The 16,112-nt window shown below is 38.0% G+C and overlaps 2 protein-coding genes across 5 annotated transcripts; one reads left to right on the top strand and one right to left on the bottom strand.

Moving 5' to 3' along the window:
* Positions 1-696: 696 nt before the first annotated feature.
* On the top strand, positions 697-5,896 carry pkd2l1 (polycystic kidney disease 2-like 1; the record flags this gene model as incomplete). Its single annotated transcript, XM_080037256.1, has 15 exons — positions 697-982; positions 1,318-1,431; positions 2,314-2,441; positions 2,563-2,816; positions 2,904-3,128; positions 3,215-3,443; positions 3,532-3,702; positions 3,807-3,988; positions 4,078-4,198; positions 4,282-4,380; positions 4,470-4,591; positions 4,679-4,796; positions 5,137-5,270; positions 5,377-5,518; positions 5,783-5,896. The coding sequence occupies 15 exons, from the start codon at positions 697-699 to the stop codon at positions 5,894-5,896; spliced, it is 2,439 nt and encodes an 812-aa protein (XP_079893382.1).
* A 3,695-nt stretch (positions 5,897-9,591) lies between these two features.
* Positions 9,592-14,637, bottom strand: tial1 (TIA1 cytotoxic granule-associated RNA binding protein-like 1). Of its 4 annotated transcripts, XM_080036733.1 has the most exons (12): positions 14,472-14,637; positions 13,950-14,046; positions 13,639-13,737; positions 13,423-13,477; positions 13,234-13,321; positions 11,618-11,693; positions 11,211-11,319; positions 10,976-11,071; positions 10,753-10,837; positions 10,379-10,502; positions 9,971-10,119; positions 9,592-9,732 (listed from the first exon to the last, which is right to left on the bottom strand). In XM_080036733.1, exons 1-12 carry the CDS (start codon positions 14,513-14,515, stop codon positions 9,609-9,611), a joined length of 1,146 nt encoding a protein of 381 aa, XP_079892859.1. In that variant the 5' UTR covers positions 14,516-14,637; the 3' UTR covers positions 9,592-9,608. The 4 variants fall into 4 exon arrangements, with proteins under 4 accessions (XP_079892859.1, XP_079892860.1, XP_079892862.1 ...); XM_080036734.1 differs by lacking the exons at positions 13,950-14,046; positions 14,472-14,637 and adding an exon at positions 12,413-12,482 and having other exon boundaries at positions 13,639-13,722; XM_080036736.1 differs by lacking the exons at positions 13,423-13,477; positions 13,639-13,737; positions 13,950-14,046; positions 14,472-14,637 and adding an exon at positions 12,120-12,194 and having other exon boundaries at positions 13,234-13,272.
* Positions 14,638-16,112: the final 1,475 nt, after the last annotated feature.

The raw sequence follows: 16,112 nt of genomic DNA, 5'->3' as shown, positions 1-16,112 counted from the left end.
TCAGCATGGAAGTAATTGAGAGGGCAAAACAAATGAAACTGTCTTTTAACTACTTAATTATTTAGCCTTTCTGATGGCTGAATGTTCTTTTATTTTTTTAAGAAAAGATTTCCAGCTAATTAATAGGTGGGGGATGTCGTACTGTAGAGATTCTGATTATAATATGAATTCATTTTGAAAAGGTATTTATATTATTTCAGCTCTTCACTGGCAGTTTGAAGGAAGGTTTTAAGTGAAAGGGAGGGAGGTGCCTTACGCTAATTTTACATGATATAATTAAATTTTGACCAAATGCACTGCTTTTGAAAACATCATAATTATTATTTATTAGTATCACAGGCTTACTACAACTACAAGTATAATTAAATGTAGAAAAACCCACATGAGCTCTTATTAGTGTATCATACTACAGACCAATGGTTAAATCATAAGTGTTTGAAACTTGCTCAAGTATCCATGGAAAACCGGAGACAAGTATCAATGTTGCGTGAGTGCAACAGTTGTATAACCTCGGTTCGTATTAAGTGGTTGTCAACAAAAGCCCCAGCAAAGGACCAGCAGCTCCTCCCTCAGCAAAGCTGATGTCATCCACTCTTTATAATCACCTCTCCAGCAGGTGTTGCAGTGCTGCCTTCACTGCTCTTCTTCACTTTCCTCTGTCTTCTAAACGTCAGCAGTCCATACGAGAACTGCAGCATGAAACGCCTCAACAACCGGGCCGAGAGCCACCTGACTGGACAGGTGGAATGCGAGTTGGATGCCGTGGGTAACGGTGCCTGGGTAAACCAGGGATTCTGTGGCTCCCCTCCGCCCCTGCCCCGAGCTGTCAGCACCATCTACAACCCCCAGCCCGTCTTCCAGAGCTCCATGTCCATGAACGACATGTACAGACTGGATACCCCCGGCCCTTTCCCAGAGCAACCGCCATCCACCAAACAAAACTCGGTGAAGAAACAAAGAGGCTGCTGCTCTTTTATCAAAGGTAGGAACCTATTGAGCTGAGTAAAAGCAAATTTCTTCTCTTACTGTCATCTGTACAGCTAGTTTAGTATGGAAGAAACCTTGCACAAGATCTCAACAAAAATATCTATCTCACTGGGGGTTTGTTTTGGGGGGGATTCAGTCTGGGCCTGTACAATCTGCTGGTATGTCTCAATATTTTCAACTTTGGAACGTCAGCTACATCATCTCAATGCAGGATCAAAGTTAATACACCATCTGCATGAAAGGTCTCTCAAAACAGTCCTTGTCTCTCTAAAAAATGTTGCATGATAGATAATGACATACAATGAATCTTACACTGTAATTTCTCTCTAGGTTTGTGGGGTACAACATTGACTGAAAACACCTCAAACAACAGAGAACTCTTTGTCCGCACCACACTACGGGAGTTAATGGTTTATCTGGTGTTCCTGGTGGACATATGCCTCTGTGAGTATCTTATTTGACTTTTTCTACCGCCCAGATTTTTGTATTTACAATATGAATTCCTATTCCTGGCACTTGTGGCACTAGTCTCAAAATTCTAATAAAAAAATAATACATAGTCAAATATTATTTGCAAGTAATACTTAGCACTTCTCTTATAGGATCAAACTTAAAAATTAAAAATGTATTATAAATTGTTTACACCTACTTGCACAGATTTATACATGTAATGAAACCTGTTAAATTGAATTTCAAGTGCATGCATGTCATTTCCTTCTAAAACTTGTTAAACCAATATATGATTTTCACACAATGGTGTTCCTGTATTCTTGTGCCTTATGTTCGAGGTTGGCAAGCATATTTCATTCAACTATTAGTTTGAGTAATGATGATCACCTATTGGAAGTGCTCGCCATTTGGCAGGATGTTACTGTAAAGGGTATTGTTGATTTACCATCAAAAGCTTTTCCCCTGCTTGAATGCATATCACAAATGCCTTCCCCATCCCTCTGCCTGGAAGTCATTGTCCAGCTTGAGCATTAGGAGTGAAAGGGACATGGGCACCGCTCTCTTATGAGATAAGAGCATTTGGCCTCATCCATTGTTGCATTGTCTGGGGTAGATTTACATTGTTTGGTGATGCTATTTGAGTCAGGCCAGCGTGCTCTCTCTTCAAACAAATTACTGCCTCCAATCTGGATCCATTTGACCGCAGTGACATAAACACAAACAAAAAACACGAATCCTCAATCAGGCCTTGCGTGTCTGCTTGAAAGTGGTCTTATCTTAGACTGTTGAATAGAGCGACATTTAGAGCCCAAGCTGGGCAATGCCAGATAGGAATTAATGATTGGGCGTTAACAATTTGATGACGTTGCCTTTCAGTGACATACGGGATGACCAGCTCAAGCACCTACTACTACACTAAAGCCATGACGGACCTGTTTGTGAACACGGCCGGTGAAAGTGGGGTTAGGTTTCAGTCCATTGGCACCATGGCTGACTTCTGGACAGTAAGTTCAGATCCATATACATTTCCTGAATGTTTGCTAAATCACTTGGAAATGAGAGTATGAAATGTATTCTGTTCGCAATTCCAACTTCATCTACCCTCTCCTTTCTTTATATGACAAGTACACCCAGGGCCCATTACTGGACGGCCTCTACTGGACTAAATGGTACAATAACCAATCCCTTGACAGCGGAGAGCAGTCCTTCATCTACTATGAGAACATGCTGCTGGGAGTCCCCAGAATGAGGCAGATTAAGGTCATGAACAACTCGTGCAAGGTCCACGGAGACTTTCAAGATGAAATCCAGGGATGTTTCGATGTTTACGACGAGAAAAAGGAGGATGACCTAAACTTCGGCCTCATCAATGGCACAGCGTAAGCTGCTCTGCGTTTTCCTTAGTGTTACTTTAGGCATTCAGTTTGATTAAAGAACTACAGCAAATTGTTCTTCTTCCTTTGCAGCTGGACCTACCACACAGAGAAAGAAATCAAGGGGTCCTCTCACTGGGGTTTGCTGACCACATACAGTGGAGCAGGATACTTCCAGGACTTGGCCCGGACCAAAGAGGAGAGCAGCATCATACTAACGGAACTGGTCAACAGCCTATGGCTCGACCGAGGCACTAGAGCAGCCTTTGTCGACTTCTCCACTTACAATGCTAACATAAACATGTTCTGTGTCATCAGGTAAGGAGAACCAATGACATTAGTAATGTTACCCGTTAGTTGGTACTCATATTTTGGTTGACCAAAGTTTTGACTGCTTCTTTCAGGTTGGTTGTTGAATTCCCAGCGACGGGCGGAGCAATCTCTTCCTACCAGATCAGAACAGTCAAACTGATTCGCTACATCACCAACTGGGACTACTTCATCCTCGGCTGCGAGATGGTTTTCTGTTTATTCATCCTCTACTATGTGGTGGAGGAGATTCTTGAGCTGCGGATTCACAAGTTCTCCTATTTCAACAGTATCTGGAACATACTGGATATTATTGTCATCATGGTAAGAAGATTAACCTCTTATTTGATTCAAACATGTCTGATGGTGTCATTTTGCCTGGTTAAAGAAGTAAAACTATTCTCCTTCCCAGCTGGCCATCGTCGCCATTGTATTCAACGTTTTCCGAACCGTCAAAGTGGACAAATTGCTTGGCAAACTCCTGGAACAACCTGAAATATACGCTGATTTTGAATTTCTGGCCTTCTGGCAAACACAGTACAACAACATGAACGCGGTGAACTTGTTCTTTGCGTGGATCAAGGTAAAGCACTGACACTTTCCACTCCAACACATTACTCGTTTTAATAACTAACTATTTAGTGCTAGCTTCATCCAAAATATTGTATGTTTCTTCTTGTGATTTAGGTTTTCAAGTACATCAGTTTTAACAAAACCATGACTCAACTGTCCTCTACACTGGGCCGGTGTGCTAAAGATATCTTGGGCTTCGCCATAATGTTCTTCATCGTGTTCTTCGCCTATGCTCAACTTGGATATTTGCTTTTCGGGACAGAGGTTGAATCTTTCAGCACCTTCGTCAAGTGCATGTAAGAAGTGTCTCTGCAGGAAATATTTTAAAAGTGTGATTGAAAATGAATAAAATTATCTTTTTCCCTGTGCTTCCTTCTTCCTTCAGCTTCACACAGTTCAGGATTATTCTCGGAGACTTCGATTACAATGCCATCGACCGTGCTAACAGAGTTCTTGGGCCGATCTACTTTGTCACCTATGTATTCTTTGTGTTCTTTGTTTTACTGGTGAGTCATGCTGCCACACACTGGATGTTTCATTTTTAAAGGATCAAGATTAGCATTCTCCTTTTCTTTTTGTCTGGTCTCAGAACATGTTTCTGGCTATCATAAACGACACATATTCTGAGGTTAAGGAGGAGCTCTCATCCCAGAAAGATGAGCTACAGATTACTGATATAATCAAACAGGTAAAGGCAGTCATATTCATGTAAAAAATAATGTAAATAAATCTATGGATAAAGTTTTACAGACAGAATGATTTTCTCTTGTAACTCAGAGCTACATGAGGACATTTACAAAGTTGAAACTTAAAAAGGAGAAGATATCAGATGTTCAAAAGGCGCTGCGATCTGGATCAGGAGAAATTGAATTCAAGGACTTCAGGGAAACACTCAAAGAGTAAGTGGAAAAACATCAAAGAGAAAAGCATACGCTAATTTTAGTCTTAAACATACTGTAACCCTCACCAATCTGATGATCTTGTAGGATGGGACATGCTGATCATGAAATTTCTGCTGCATTTTCACGGTTTGACTGTGACGGGAACCAAATTCTTGATGAAGATGAACAAGAGAGGATGAAAAAGGAGCTGGAGGAAAAGAGGGTTTGTTTATTAAAGGCACACTATGCAACATTTTAATGAAAAAAAAAATATAGAGTCAAACAAAAATAATCCCACTCAATGATCACCTCTGCCCCATAAGAATATGTGGGGGGAGGGGGGGCACAAACAGAAGGGAGAGAGAGAGAGCTGGGAGAGCTGTGCAGGTAAACACACCACCACACATTCAATTGAGGCAGAAGTGATCGTTGAGTCAGATTACTTTTGTGCGACTATAATTTCAGTTAATGAAAATGTTGCCAACCTTTAAGTCTCTACTGCTTAACATACAACAATATAAAAACAAAGGCTGTTTTCATGACTGATTTCCCATTCTTCTCAGGATGCTCTTTGCGCCGAACTCAACAATCTTGGAATGACTTATGGGAAAGACTTACTGGAGAAGCCTCCTGCTACATCCAATGAGCAAAATAATCACTCTAGTCATACCTCTGTGGGTCAGGAACAGTTTCAAAGGTCAGATTTAACCTATGAAATGTCTCCAATTGTCTTTGCACTGGAAATTACTTTTATTACAATGGACGTTAACCAATAACTGAATTACTTTCTCCTCACATTAAAGACTGGCCAAACAGGTTCTCCACCTCGAAAGCTCTGTGGCTGGCATCACATCCAGGATTGAGTTGATTATGGAGAAACTGGGATTACAAGAGAATGCTAAAGGGAACAAAATGGCAGGGAAACTTAATGTGACCAATAAAGATGTGAGTATGGATTATTTTGTGCATCAATATTATCAACTCATGGAGTAGACTGAAAGATATATGATGCTATGTAACCGCAGTGTTTCTGAAAATGTGTTTTTGTAACCTACTGAAGGCTATACAAATGTAAAAATAATCCCCATCCCTTGCAACTGCATAGTGTATCTTTAATATATTTTGTATCAAAGAATTCTAGCAAATAAGACTCGACTTTCTTAGATTTATCCTTATAAATACAAAATGTTTCTTTTCTTGATTACCCAGAGTGCCGAGACTGCCTCAGATGGGAGTGTCGTGCTTTGTGTGGACAGAGGGATGAAGGCGGAGATTTCATCAAGGAGTGTTCGCACCAACGCCAAGTACGACTGTCATATGTGAATATCCTTGGAGAAACAGAATCATGGGTTATCTGGAAGCCACTTGACAGGTGAGGATGAACAGGTCACACGCCAACAATTGTTGGTGCGTTCCAATGTTCAGAGTCTGTTCAATGAAAGGAATTATTCAACGTGGAATACAGAAATTAGACAGATCAACAATACACTACTGACAAAATTATATGGCGATATTAAACGCTTTGCTTCAGCTTTCCTTACATAGCATCCACTCATTTTATGGAAATGTGTAAATACTGTATAAATATGTTTTGAAATTATTTGCTTACTAGGAAACTGAACTAGAGCTAAAATGATAAACTGATTAAAGTTCAAGCTCACATATATACAATGTATGTTGTAGATGAGACCTGAAATGTAACATCTATTTCAAAAGTATGTTAGACAAATGAAGTACCGTAATGCAATATAATCTGAGAATAATCAGTGTAAATGTCAACATCTGACGAAATCAATGTTTGCTTTGCTTAAGTCATTTAATGTTGATTAATGTTTATTGACCTCTGGCCTTGTTTGCACAGTTTGGTGAGATGTATCTTAAAAAAATATGGATATCTTTATGTTAAGTGATACATGTTTCAATAATTATTTATCACCCTTGTCCACCTCCTGAGTTGCCGAACCTTCCTGTTGTAATAAACATGTGATGAGTGATGGTATGGCCACAGCCATTCATTAAAACAACATTTCCATTAAATACAAAATATTTGGATTTGGGGCATATTGTCCAAGTGGACTATATGTTTATGAAAAAAAATGTTTTTAAATTATTGATGTCGTTATTCAGGTTTCATACTTCCATTACTGGAATCAAAAGGGTAAAACTTTTTTGAGCAAATTAATAGAAAATACATGTTGCATATAGGGCTGCAACTAATGATTATTTTGATAATCGATTAATCTGTCGATTATTTTTTCGATTGATCGATTATTAATCGATTAATGTTTTGGTCCGTAAAATGTCAGAAAATGGAGAAAAATTTTGATACATTTTCCAAAGCCCATGTTGACGTCCTCAAATGTATTGTAATGTCCAACACATACGGATATTTCAGTTTTCTGTCATAATAGGATTAAAGAAACCAGAAAATATTCACATTTGAGAAGCTGAAATCAGAATTTGGACATTTTTTATTCAAAAATTTCTCAAAACGATTAATCGATTATCAAAATAGTTGGCGATTATTTTAATAATCGATTCATCGATTAATCGTTGCAGCTCTAGTTGCATATTGCATTTAAAATTAAGAACAAATTAAGAACCTCAGTTTAATAGCAAGTATTTTACTGTGTCTGGTAAAATAACTAAAAATAAACTATTTTCAAGCTTATACATGTTCTGCTGTCAGAATTTCTGTGTAAAGCACAACTTATTGGTGTCTAATAAATGTACTGAATGACCAGCTTCAATTGTTTCTTTATTTGAAGTGACTATTGAGTTTTTCCCTTTAAATGGAAAATGTATGTCAACCTTTATCATCAAACATCACCTCTATTGTTCAACTTACATGTCTTAAAAGCAAACTGCAGTTACATTCATAATTTTAAGCAACAAATATATTACATTTCATAAGCGTGCAGTTTAAGCTGAAACATCACCCGTTTCCTGCTACTTCCTGAAAATGGCACACAAAACTTAAAAATGGGAAAGATCTACAGTGGAACATAATATACATTTGTAATGTAGCCTCTGTAGGTAACAAAGTTTGAATTTTACTGGCACACCAATTAAGGCTTATTTATAAATTATATTGCTTCAATTTAAATGGCATTTCTTTTGACAACATTCTACCTACAGTATGTACATTATTTCTGAAGTTTCATGAAGGTTTGTGATCAAGGTATATATATTTACACTCTCAGCACACATAAACAAAAACATTATCAAGTCGTTGGGTAGTACAACAGGAAAAAAAAGTGAGCTCACAATGAGTGTAATTCACTGTACAGAATGGCACATTTGCGAATAAAATCCAAATGGCAGGACGTATTTGAGAGATCCTCATGTCACAATTTGTCGGTGATTTTTTTAATAGTTTACCTGGAATATTTTAAAATAATAATATGCAAATAGTGAGAATGCGCTGTGATGTCACAGAAAGAGAAATGTAGGGTTAGACAGTGAGACCATAAAACACTCTTTCTGCCCTTTCTCAGGCTAGGATGATCCGATTAAATATTTTTTTGCACATTTATACTTCATAGGATCTCCGAGTTCAATACACCTTCATATTCCAACCGGTGAAGAAGGCCTTTAAGGTCAGAAAAGGTTCTCGATGCCCTGACACATCAATGACATATTTAGGAAACCTTCCAATTTGAATGAACCAAAACATGATGCAATATGATTAGGGGCTGGTTTTTTGTGCTAGATTAAGTCTTCTGAATACCTCGCGAAAACTCTAACAAACATTACAAATAAATGACTATAAATCAGTTGAGGTTATCAAGAGGAAGGATGAAGGGAGAAAACAAGATTCCATATATTTTCTAGGAAACCAGCCCCAGAATCAGTTAACTTCACAAAGTTTGGGGGTTCAAGCGGATTTTACAACATTTTCATTGGATAGTGCGCACGTGTGCTATTTAGCCTTTCCTTTGAGACACAAGATTATAAATTTGTCCACTCTAGGTAACATTAAGTTTTAAAATAAAGTAAATCAAAAGTCTGCAAAGAACATGCTTTCACTCAGATACAAAACATGAAAAACTTTTTTTTTTCTATTTTTTTTGCTTTTACAGCTCTTTAGGTGACCTTGACTTCGTACACCAAATTTGCCCAAGAGATACCACATCCCACTTTAATTTCCTTGAAAGCCAGTCGTTTATACAAACGGTTGCTTCACATATACTGTAAAAGGTAAACTACCTAACATTCCAAGGCCTCTATTCACAAAGCATTTTTCTATATTATATCAAAGTAGCACTACAACTCTAGCTATAAGCTGAAGTTAAGCCCGGTCAAATGTTTAGATCACTCTATGCCATTTTAAAAAACTGACCCATATGACAAATTTAACTTAACTTAATCAATACATGAAAACTTGGGAGGAGTTCTGTCTGTTGTATAAAATGACAGAAAAATGCCCAGAGTATGAAAAGTAAATATCTTTGACAAGTCTGTAACAAACAATTTTTCACTGAAATATTAAAAAGATATATTGGCAAAGTTTGATAATTCAATATTAATGTTAAAGTATTGTATTCTTTACCATGTTCCAGTGAGCTGCTGCAGTGACATGATGGCTTGTAGTAAGTGTGCTTTTTGCTCCACTTATCTAGCTAATATAACAAATAACTTAGCTGCTATTGTACAGCTCAATACTTTTTGCTCCAATTTGGAATTTGGAGAGGGAAACAATTGGTTTTGAAGGACTACCCTGGATTTTTTGATGGTTTGGCCCAATGGTAAACTTACTCTGTGTGGGATAAGAGGAAAGGCATCAGGAGCACTTTTTTATAACAGAAATATGGATATCATCAAATAAACTTTTAAAAAGATTTGGGTGAAATGAACACAAATTAAAATACATATGTTACACAGTTTTTTTTAGGAGCAACTATAAGCTACAAAGGCTTTGTGAATATGGCCCCTGCCCTTCTCCTACCACAGCAGCTGTCCAAATGAAAGAGTGCTGTGTGGTCTAAAAGGGTTGACAGAATCCTCTTGGTATTACACTTAGGTTAGATCCAGCTCACTGTGATTGATAGCCAGCCATGTTGAAGTTGGCCAGGTTGGACATGACTGGGCCAGGCGCGGCTGAAGCCTGGGCTGACGGAGATCCAAATCCTCCCACCCAAGCTGGTGACTGGGACTGCCTGCAAAGACGCCACAAATACTCAGTGACTAGGACATCGTAAAAAGAGCATCAGTAATGTAAAATAAAATAAACGCAACCCTAGGCTTGAAGAAAAATTGTCCTAGACAGAAAGTCTAATAACAATTTATCACAATTCAGAGGTATCTAATGACTGTGGTAAGTTTTTTAGTTTTTTTTGTTTGAACATACAAAAGGTTTAGGAATGAATTGAATAAATACTATGGAGTAAAACTCACTCTACTCCAAATCCCTGCTGGTTAAACGTCTGGCCGTACATGCTGTAGGAGGGAACTTGCCACCCATTGGTCACATACTGCTGCTGTCCATATTGCTGTTGTGGATTCCCATAGAGCTGGTTCCACTGCCCCCACTGACTGTACTCAACCTGAATGACACCAACAGAGAGAGAAAGTGAATCAATGTCTGAACTGCCCAATTAGATATTACAAGAAAAGGGTAAAAGAAAAAGAAATGTACCCTTTTCACCATTGACATTTCAGTCTGACAGGATTTGTTTGCACGTAATTCTTCTGATCACTCCCCTCAATTCCTGTCATAGTTCTACCATCAATACGTTTTTAGTTTTTTATTAAAAAATATAATTATTAAATAATAAATATAATTCTCAGTGACGTTTTCCCTACCTGCTGTGGACTTTTTGCCATGTCGGGAGATTCTTTGCCCCAGAAACACTTCACCAGGTGTCCTTCAATGGCGGTGCCATTTACTGAAACAATGGCATGGGCAGCGCTGTCATGAGAGGAAAACCTTTAAAAGAAAAACAGCAGGTTAGCAATCAAAAATATCACACATAATCTCATAATATCAGTCAATTCAGAAAATGCACAGTATTAAAACGTAATAATACTTAAAATATCCAATAGCAATTAAGGGGGTCACAACATAACAGAAAAGGCCACTGATAGTGAGTCAAGTACTGACTGGCCTGCCATTGAATCATGTGGTGTGCTTGTATTGACATCTAGAGGCCAAATGCTGCAATGGATGGAGGCACTACCTGATGAAGGAGTATCCCTTCTCTGGGAAAACTCTGACTTCCATTATTTGACCAAACGGTGAGAAGGTCTGTCGCATTAGGTGTTCTGAAAGAATCAATCAGAAAAGATGTTAAAGGAGTTGGTCTTGGGTGATCTGAGGAAAGTGCATGGTAAGTAATAAGAGTTGTATTGCCGAGTGGCTTAGGGATGTAACAACGCAATATTAGAGAACATATAACATGCCTGATAGTCCTGACTGGATCCCTCCACAGTACACTGTGCAGTTCTGTGGACTGGACTGAGATACTACATCATCGAACCTCAACTGCTTTGAGCCATCTGGAATAAAAACATTTTAAAAGAAAAGGTGTATGCTTAAAATTAAACCAATTTCAGATGTGATTTATGAAATTGATAAGAAGATAACCTAAAATCAGACATAGACCTGCCTGGCAAAATGTACTAATGAAAAACTTACTGTCCAGGACACTCTTTGGAGCTGGTGGTTTACGTGTTGCCCAGTTTGTCCTGATTTGGCGTCCTCCAAGCCACTGTCCCCCCATGTTAATGATGGCATTCTCTGCATCCTAGAAATACAAATCAAAGACAGTTACCCATTTGGAAGTGATGGTCGTGTAGAGTTTATTAGTGACCATGATCAGTTCTCAAAATATACAATATATATAATTAGAGGTTTTAATCTAAGTAACATTTAAACTGGTGACAGTAAACAAGAAACTATGTTATGTTAGATTTGTTTAAATGTTGTGACAAATGTTTTAACTATGATTTATTATATTTGAATTACTGTATATGCATTTAGGTGGGATAATAAACAGAAAATAGAAATAACCTTCAGTCTGTGTTCTTGCACTGGAGCCTTACCAGTTTGTTGTAGAAGGACACAAATCCATACCCCTTTGATTTGCCTGTCGTCATGTCCTTCACAACACGGGCATCCCTGGAGGGAAATGTGAAAACAACTTTAGTACAATTTCCACATTAAATGCTTCAAACTAAAAAGGAACCACGCAAAACACACTGAACTGTGAATCCTCTACTCTGTCCTATATTAATGTACATTAGCTATCAAGACCTTGACCACTGACTCCTAATAAAACTTCAAAGCAACAATTGAAAACAGAACAACAGATACAGATACATGCAGCCTACAGTATCGATTTAAATCATTTAAGATGTATAAATGGATCCTTGCCACTACAGCACCACCTTTCCGTTTTCTCAACAGTAGGTTACTGATTTTAATTTACAATAAGGAACAGAATATATGGATTACCATGCATTCTTTAAATCTGCTTTTGATGCTCTACCTACAAATAGAAATATATAGAAAATATTAACAGAGAAAAGGAATTAAAAGGCATACATGGCCTGTTAACAGATTTCTTTATTTTTCCTGGTCAATTCTTTACCGCCAATATGGAGTATGGAGATTGGGGAGCTGCAAATTTTGAGAAATTGACAATTTCAGAGATTTTGGAAGAGGATCATTGCACCACAAACAACACTATGCAAATCAAACTGAGACAATTTAAACATGGATTTAAAGGAATACATTGAGTATTGGAATTTGTTCATCTATGCTAGATCATTTTAACACATAGCATCTACAAATAAAGACATATGGAAAGAATGGAATAAATAGAGAAAAAAAACTACATCTGAGTCTCCAGAGTGCACAGTTCCTTGCTGTTAGCCTTCAAGCTCCTGTCCAATCCTATGAGCATTTCTGTAAAATAACCAAAGTGCTATTACTTCACTGAGACCCACAACTAAAAGCGGTTAAGGTTCATACAAACAGCTTACATTTTGCTGACATACAGTTTACTTACCACACCCTAAATATGCAAAGAAAAACAAGAGTGGGCTAAAAGCTGACACTTCAGTCATAAAAAACAAAGAGACAATACACAGACCACAAGGACAAAACTCCAATCTAGTACTTTAGACATCTTGAAGAAATACTTTCGGTAAAAAATAACTTAAATGAGGCTGTACGGATAGGACTGCATCTCACCACAAAACAATACATATGATGTGAGTATATTGAATATTCCGATATTTACTTTTGTTTGAACTTGAAATGATGTCATCTCCTCATCAACTATGTTTACATGCATGGATTTGGTGTCTTTTACTCATTATGTCCCTCCTACAGATCGTTGACTCCTAAACATAGCACAACAGATAATTTGGCTTTTCACTTGTAGAGTAAAAGCATACAATTCCCTTTAGTATTGCTTTTACAGTGTGAGTCGGTTTCTTAATTTTCATTCTTCTGATTTCTTTGGTGCTTTGTATATCGATCTATTGTTTATTTTGGTTGGGGTGTTTATACCTATTGGATTGTTGTATGCATGTAAACATGGCTATAGATGGTTCAAAACACAATCTTAAAGAGGTTTCTCATCAAGTCCCTAAATATTGCCCAATTTCAGATAAACCATTTAAAAGAAAGACCCTTCACAGTGAAAACTTACGAGATTTTCCCAAACGGTCCAAATGCAGCCTTGACATCCTCGGTGGTAATCTCGGGACTCAAATCGCCCACAAAAACATGGAAGTGATCTAGATTTTTATTTTTAAAACAACAAAGGAATTAAACCATTTACTATTCTCCGGTGAATTTTGATTTCAGCAGATAAAAAAATGCATTGGTGGACACTTACTGGAAGTGTCTTTCTTCTGGCTAGTTGGAGTGGTGGCCCAGTTTACTTTGACCTCCTAAAAGAAGAAAGTTCACAGAGTGCATTACTATAAACTATGGCATGACTTTAAGAGAAGCTGAACATTTTATATTTTCCACACAAGGACCACAGGGGAATTCAGAAACAATTGAGCTGCCTACCCTTGCTGTCCGTTTTAGGCCATCCACATTGTCCTACCTTTCCTAATATCTTCCTCCCGTTCATGGCTGCGAGGGCTGCAGCAGCATCTCTGTGTTCAAAGAACTCCACAAAGCAATAAGGGTCATTGCTTGTATGCTGCAAGGAACAAGGACAAATCGTTGGTTCCGCTACTTTGTAGAAAACTGTGATCTACTGTCCAACATGGGAGGCATATGTCCACAGTAAGAGACCACAAATGAAATTACTTTTAAGTTTGGGTTGAAATTCTTCATAACGTTTATGAATGACAGGGAACCTAAAGTTAGGAAGATAAACAAAAACCAAGCAATAGCCTATTGCCTGCTTACCTCTGTGATCATTTTGCAACTCTTGCAAGGCCCTATCTGAGTGAAGAGTTGCAGAATCAAAATTTCGGTTACATCCCTGGAGAGGTTTCCCACGTACCTGAAGGGAAACAAAAAAGGTGTTAGTTTACCCCGGGTAACAGTAAGGGAATGCAGACAACTATAGTGATAGTGGTTCTGAGAGAGCAACGAGAGCTTATTTCTGTGTAACCGTGTGTGAATAGTGATGGGGAGTTGCTAATGTGACGTTATTTACATTAGCTTAACCTACAAGCTAGCCCAGCGTTTCAAGCGACATAACAGTTTCCGCCATTAACACTTACATACGGCACACACGTATGTTATTATTTTATTCAGCCATATATTAAATCACTTGTGTTTGTGAACATTACGTGTTCAAGTTGTGTAGTAGGCAGAAATCACATGGTTTCATGAGACAGCGGGTAGATAAATTGGTCCCCGGTTCCCGACGTCAACGAAGCTAACCATATTTAGCGGTCCTGTTTGACACCTAATATTACTTACAGGGTTTTTGGGTGGCTTTCGTCGTCCATGTCCGACGCCGACATTTACCAGGACAGAGAACGTACGGTTCTTGGTTAATTTACCGACACCAGTGTACGTCGTTTACTGCAGCTAGCTAACTAGCTTAGAAGCTAGCTGACAGGGGGTGCCAGAACATACGTCACGCTGGTTCTCCACGGTTCTCCAGATAGCGTGCGTGCGTGCTCGTGAAGCGCCCCGAGGTCAGTATGAAGTAACGGGATTTACGGGAGGACACAGTTGTTACATTTAAACAGTGACAAATATACATGTCTTTGATATAGTGTTGTTTCTCGAGGTCATTCATTGACAAAAAACCCTAACAGCGAACACATTCAGTTTTGTATTGTATCACAAATTCTGACACTTTTATTTTGAAGCTGGACGCAAGGATGCGTTCGTTTTAATCACCAGTGGCTCGAACCTCCGAGACCTTTCTGGAATCTAGGCTGAAGTTTCAGCGTGGAGGATTAATTGGCTGTGTGAGCAATAGACGGCTTGAGCATATTTTGAATGACACAATCATGTTTGATAAAGTATATCAGTGATTCTAACTCTAAATGCTACAAAGGAGAAGTAGAGTCGATAGTAGGCGGCCTATTACCGTCTAGCCTATGTAGCTAAAGAAACATATTTTTTCAAGAATGGCTTCAATTAGTTTCTGGCAGTGCTTGTATTGTGAAGTAATTTTATCAAATGTCCAACATAGCTATGATTTCTCCTGTGACATTATTAACAGACAATGTTTTCCATCCAAAACACTGAAGGTTTCTCTTCAGTTACTCCTCGTATGAAGGTTTGCAGGTTCAACTTGTATTGAGCAACACTGAGATATATTCCATTAAGCCAGCTCAGAGGGAGGTCAAGACAGGACAAGTGGTGGTCAGTTACCAGATAGGCCAACATATTTGGTATTTGGACTTGGTAAATTCCGAGATGCCCCTTTATTCAACCATTAATATATTCTGTAAACATGTCAAGGAATGTTCTGGAGACAACATCACTGATGAAGAATCTGATAATCATTTGTCAATGTGATGTATCACTGTGTGTATGAATGATTCCGCTGACTCAATGCATCAGATATTGTAGTTATTTTGGCACGCACAGATGAACAATGTAGTACTGAACTTTTTACCCTAGCAAACAAACCAACAAAAAGATATGATAGGCCTATGTGTGTGCCACTATAGCAAAAACACAGTGGGATTCTAGAGAGGATCTGCACTATACACAGATTAAATGGCTACATTTATATCATTTATCAGGAATTTGTAAAGAAAAAATTTAATAGGAATACTTTAAAAAAAAAATTAGGTTATTATATTGACACAATAAAGGAGTTCTATATTGTGTCAATATAATATGATAATATTCATATTAAAATGTTTACAAATTCCTGATATTTGAAAGATAATGCAGGCCTAATTGTTCGCACTGCTAAACGACCATTTAGAGGAACTGGGTCCACGTCCACAGGCTATACTTATTTTGTTAGGGACAGTCTTCTCACTGTTTTCAGTAATACAGAAACCAATAAGCCTAATATAATTGCTGGGTCCAAACTGTGTTTTAGCATCTATATAAATAAACACAAAAATCCATGTGAGGGTTTCAGACAAT

Source organism: Ammodytes marinus (assembly GCF_949987685.1).
Source record: "Ammodytes marinus genome assembly, chromosome: 11".
NCBI classification, from domain to species: domain Eukaryota; kingdom Metazoa; phylum Chordata; class Actinopteri; order Uranoscopiformes; family Ammodytidae; genus Ammodytes; species Ammodytes marinus.
The sequence above is the reverse complement of the archived record's forward strand: the minus strand, read 5'-3'. Positions and strand labels throughout refer to the sequence as shown.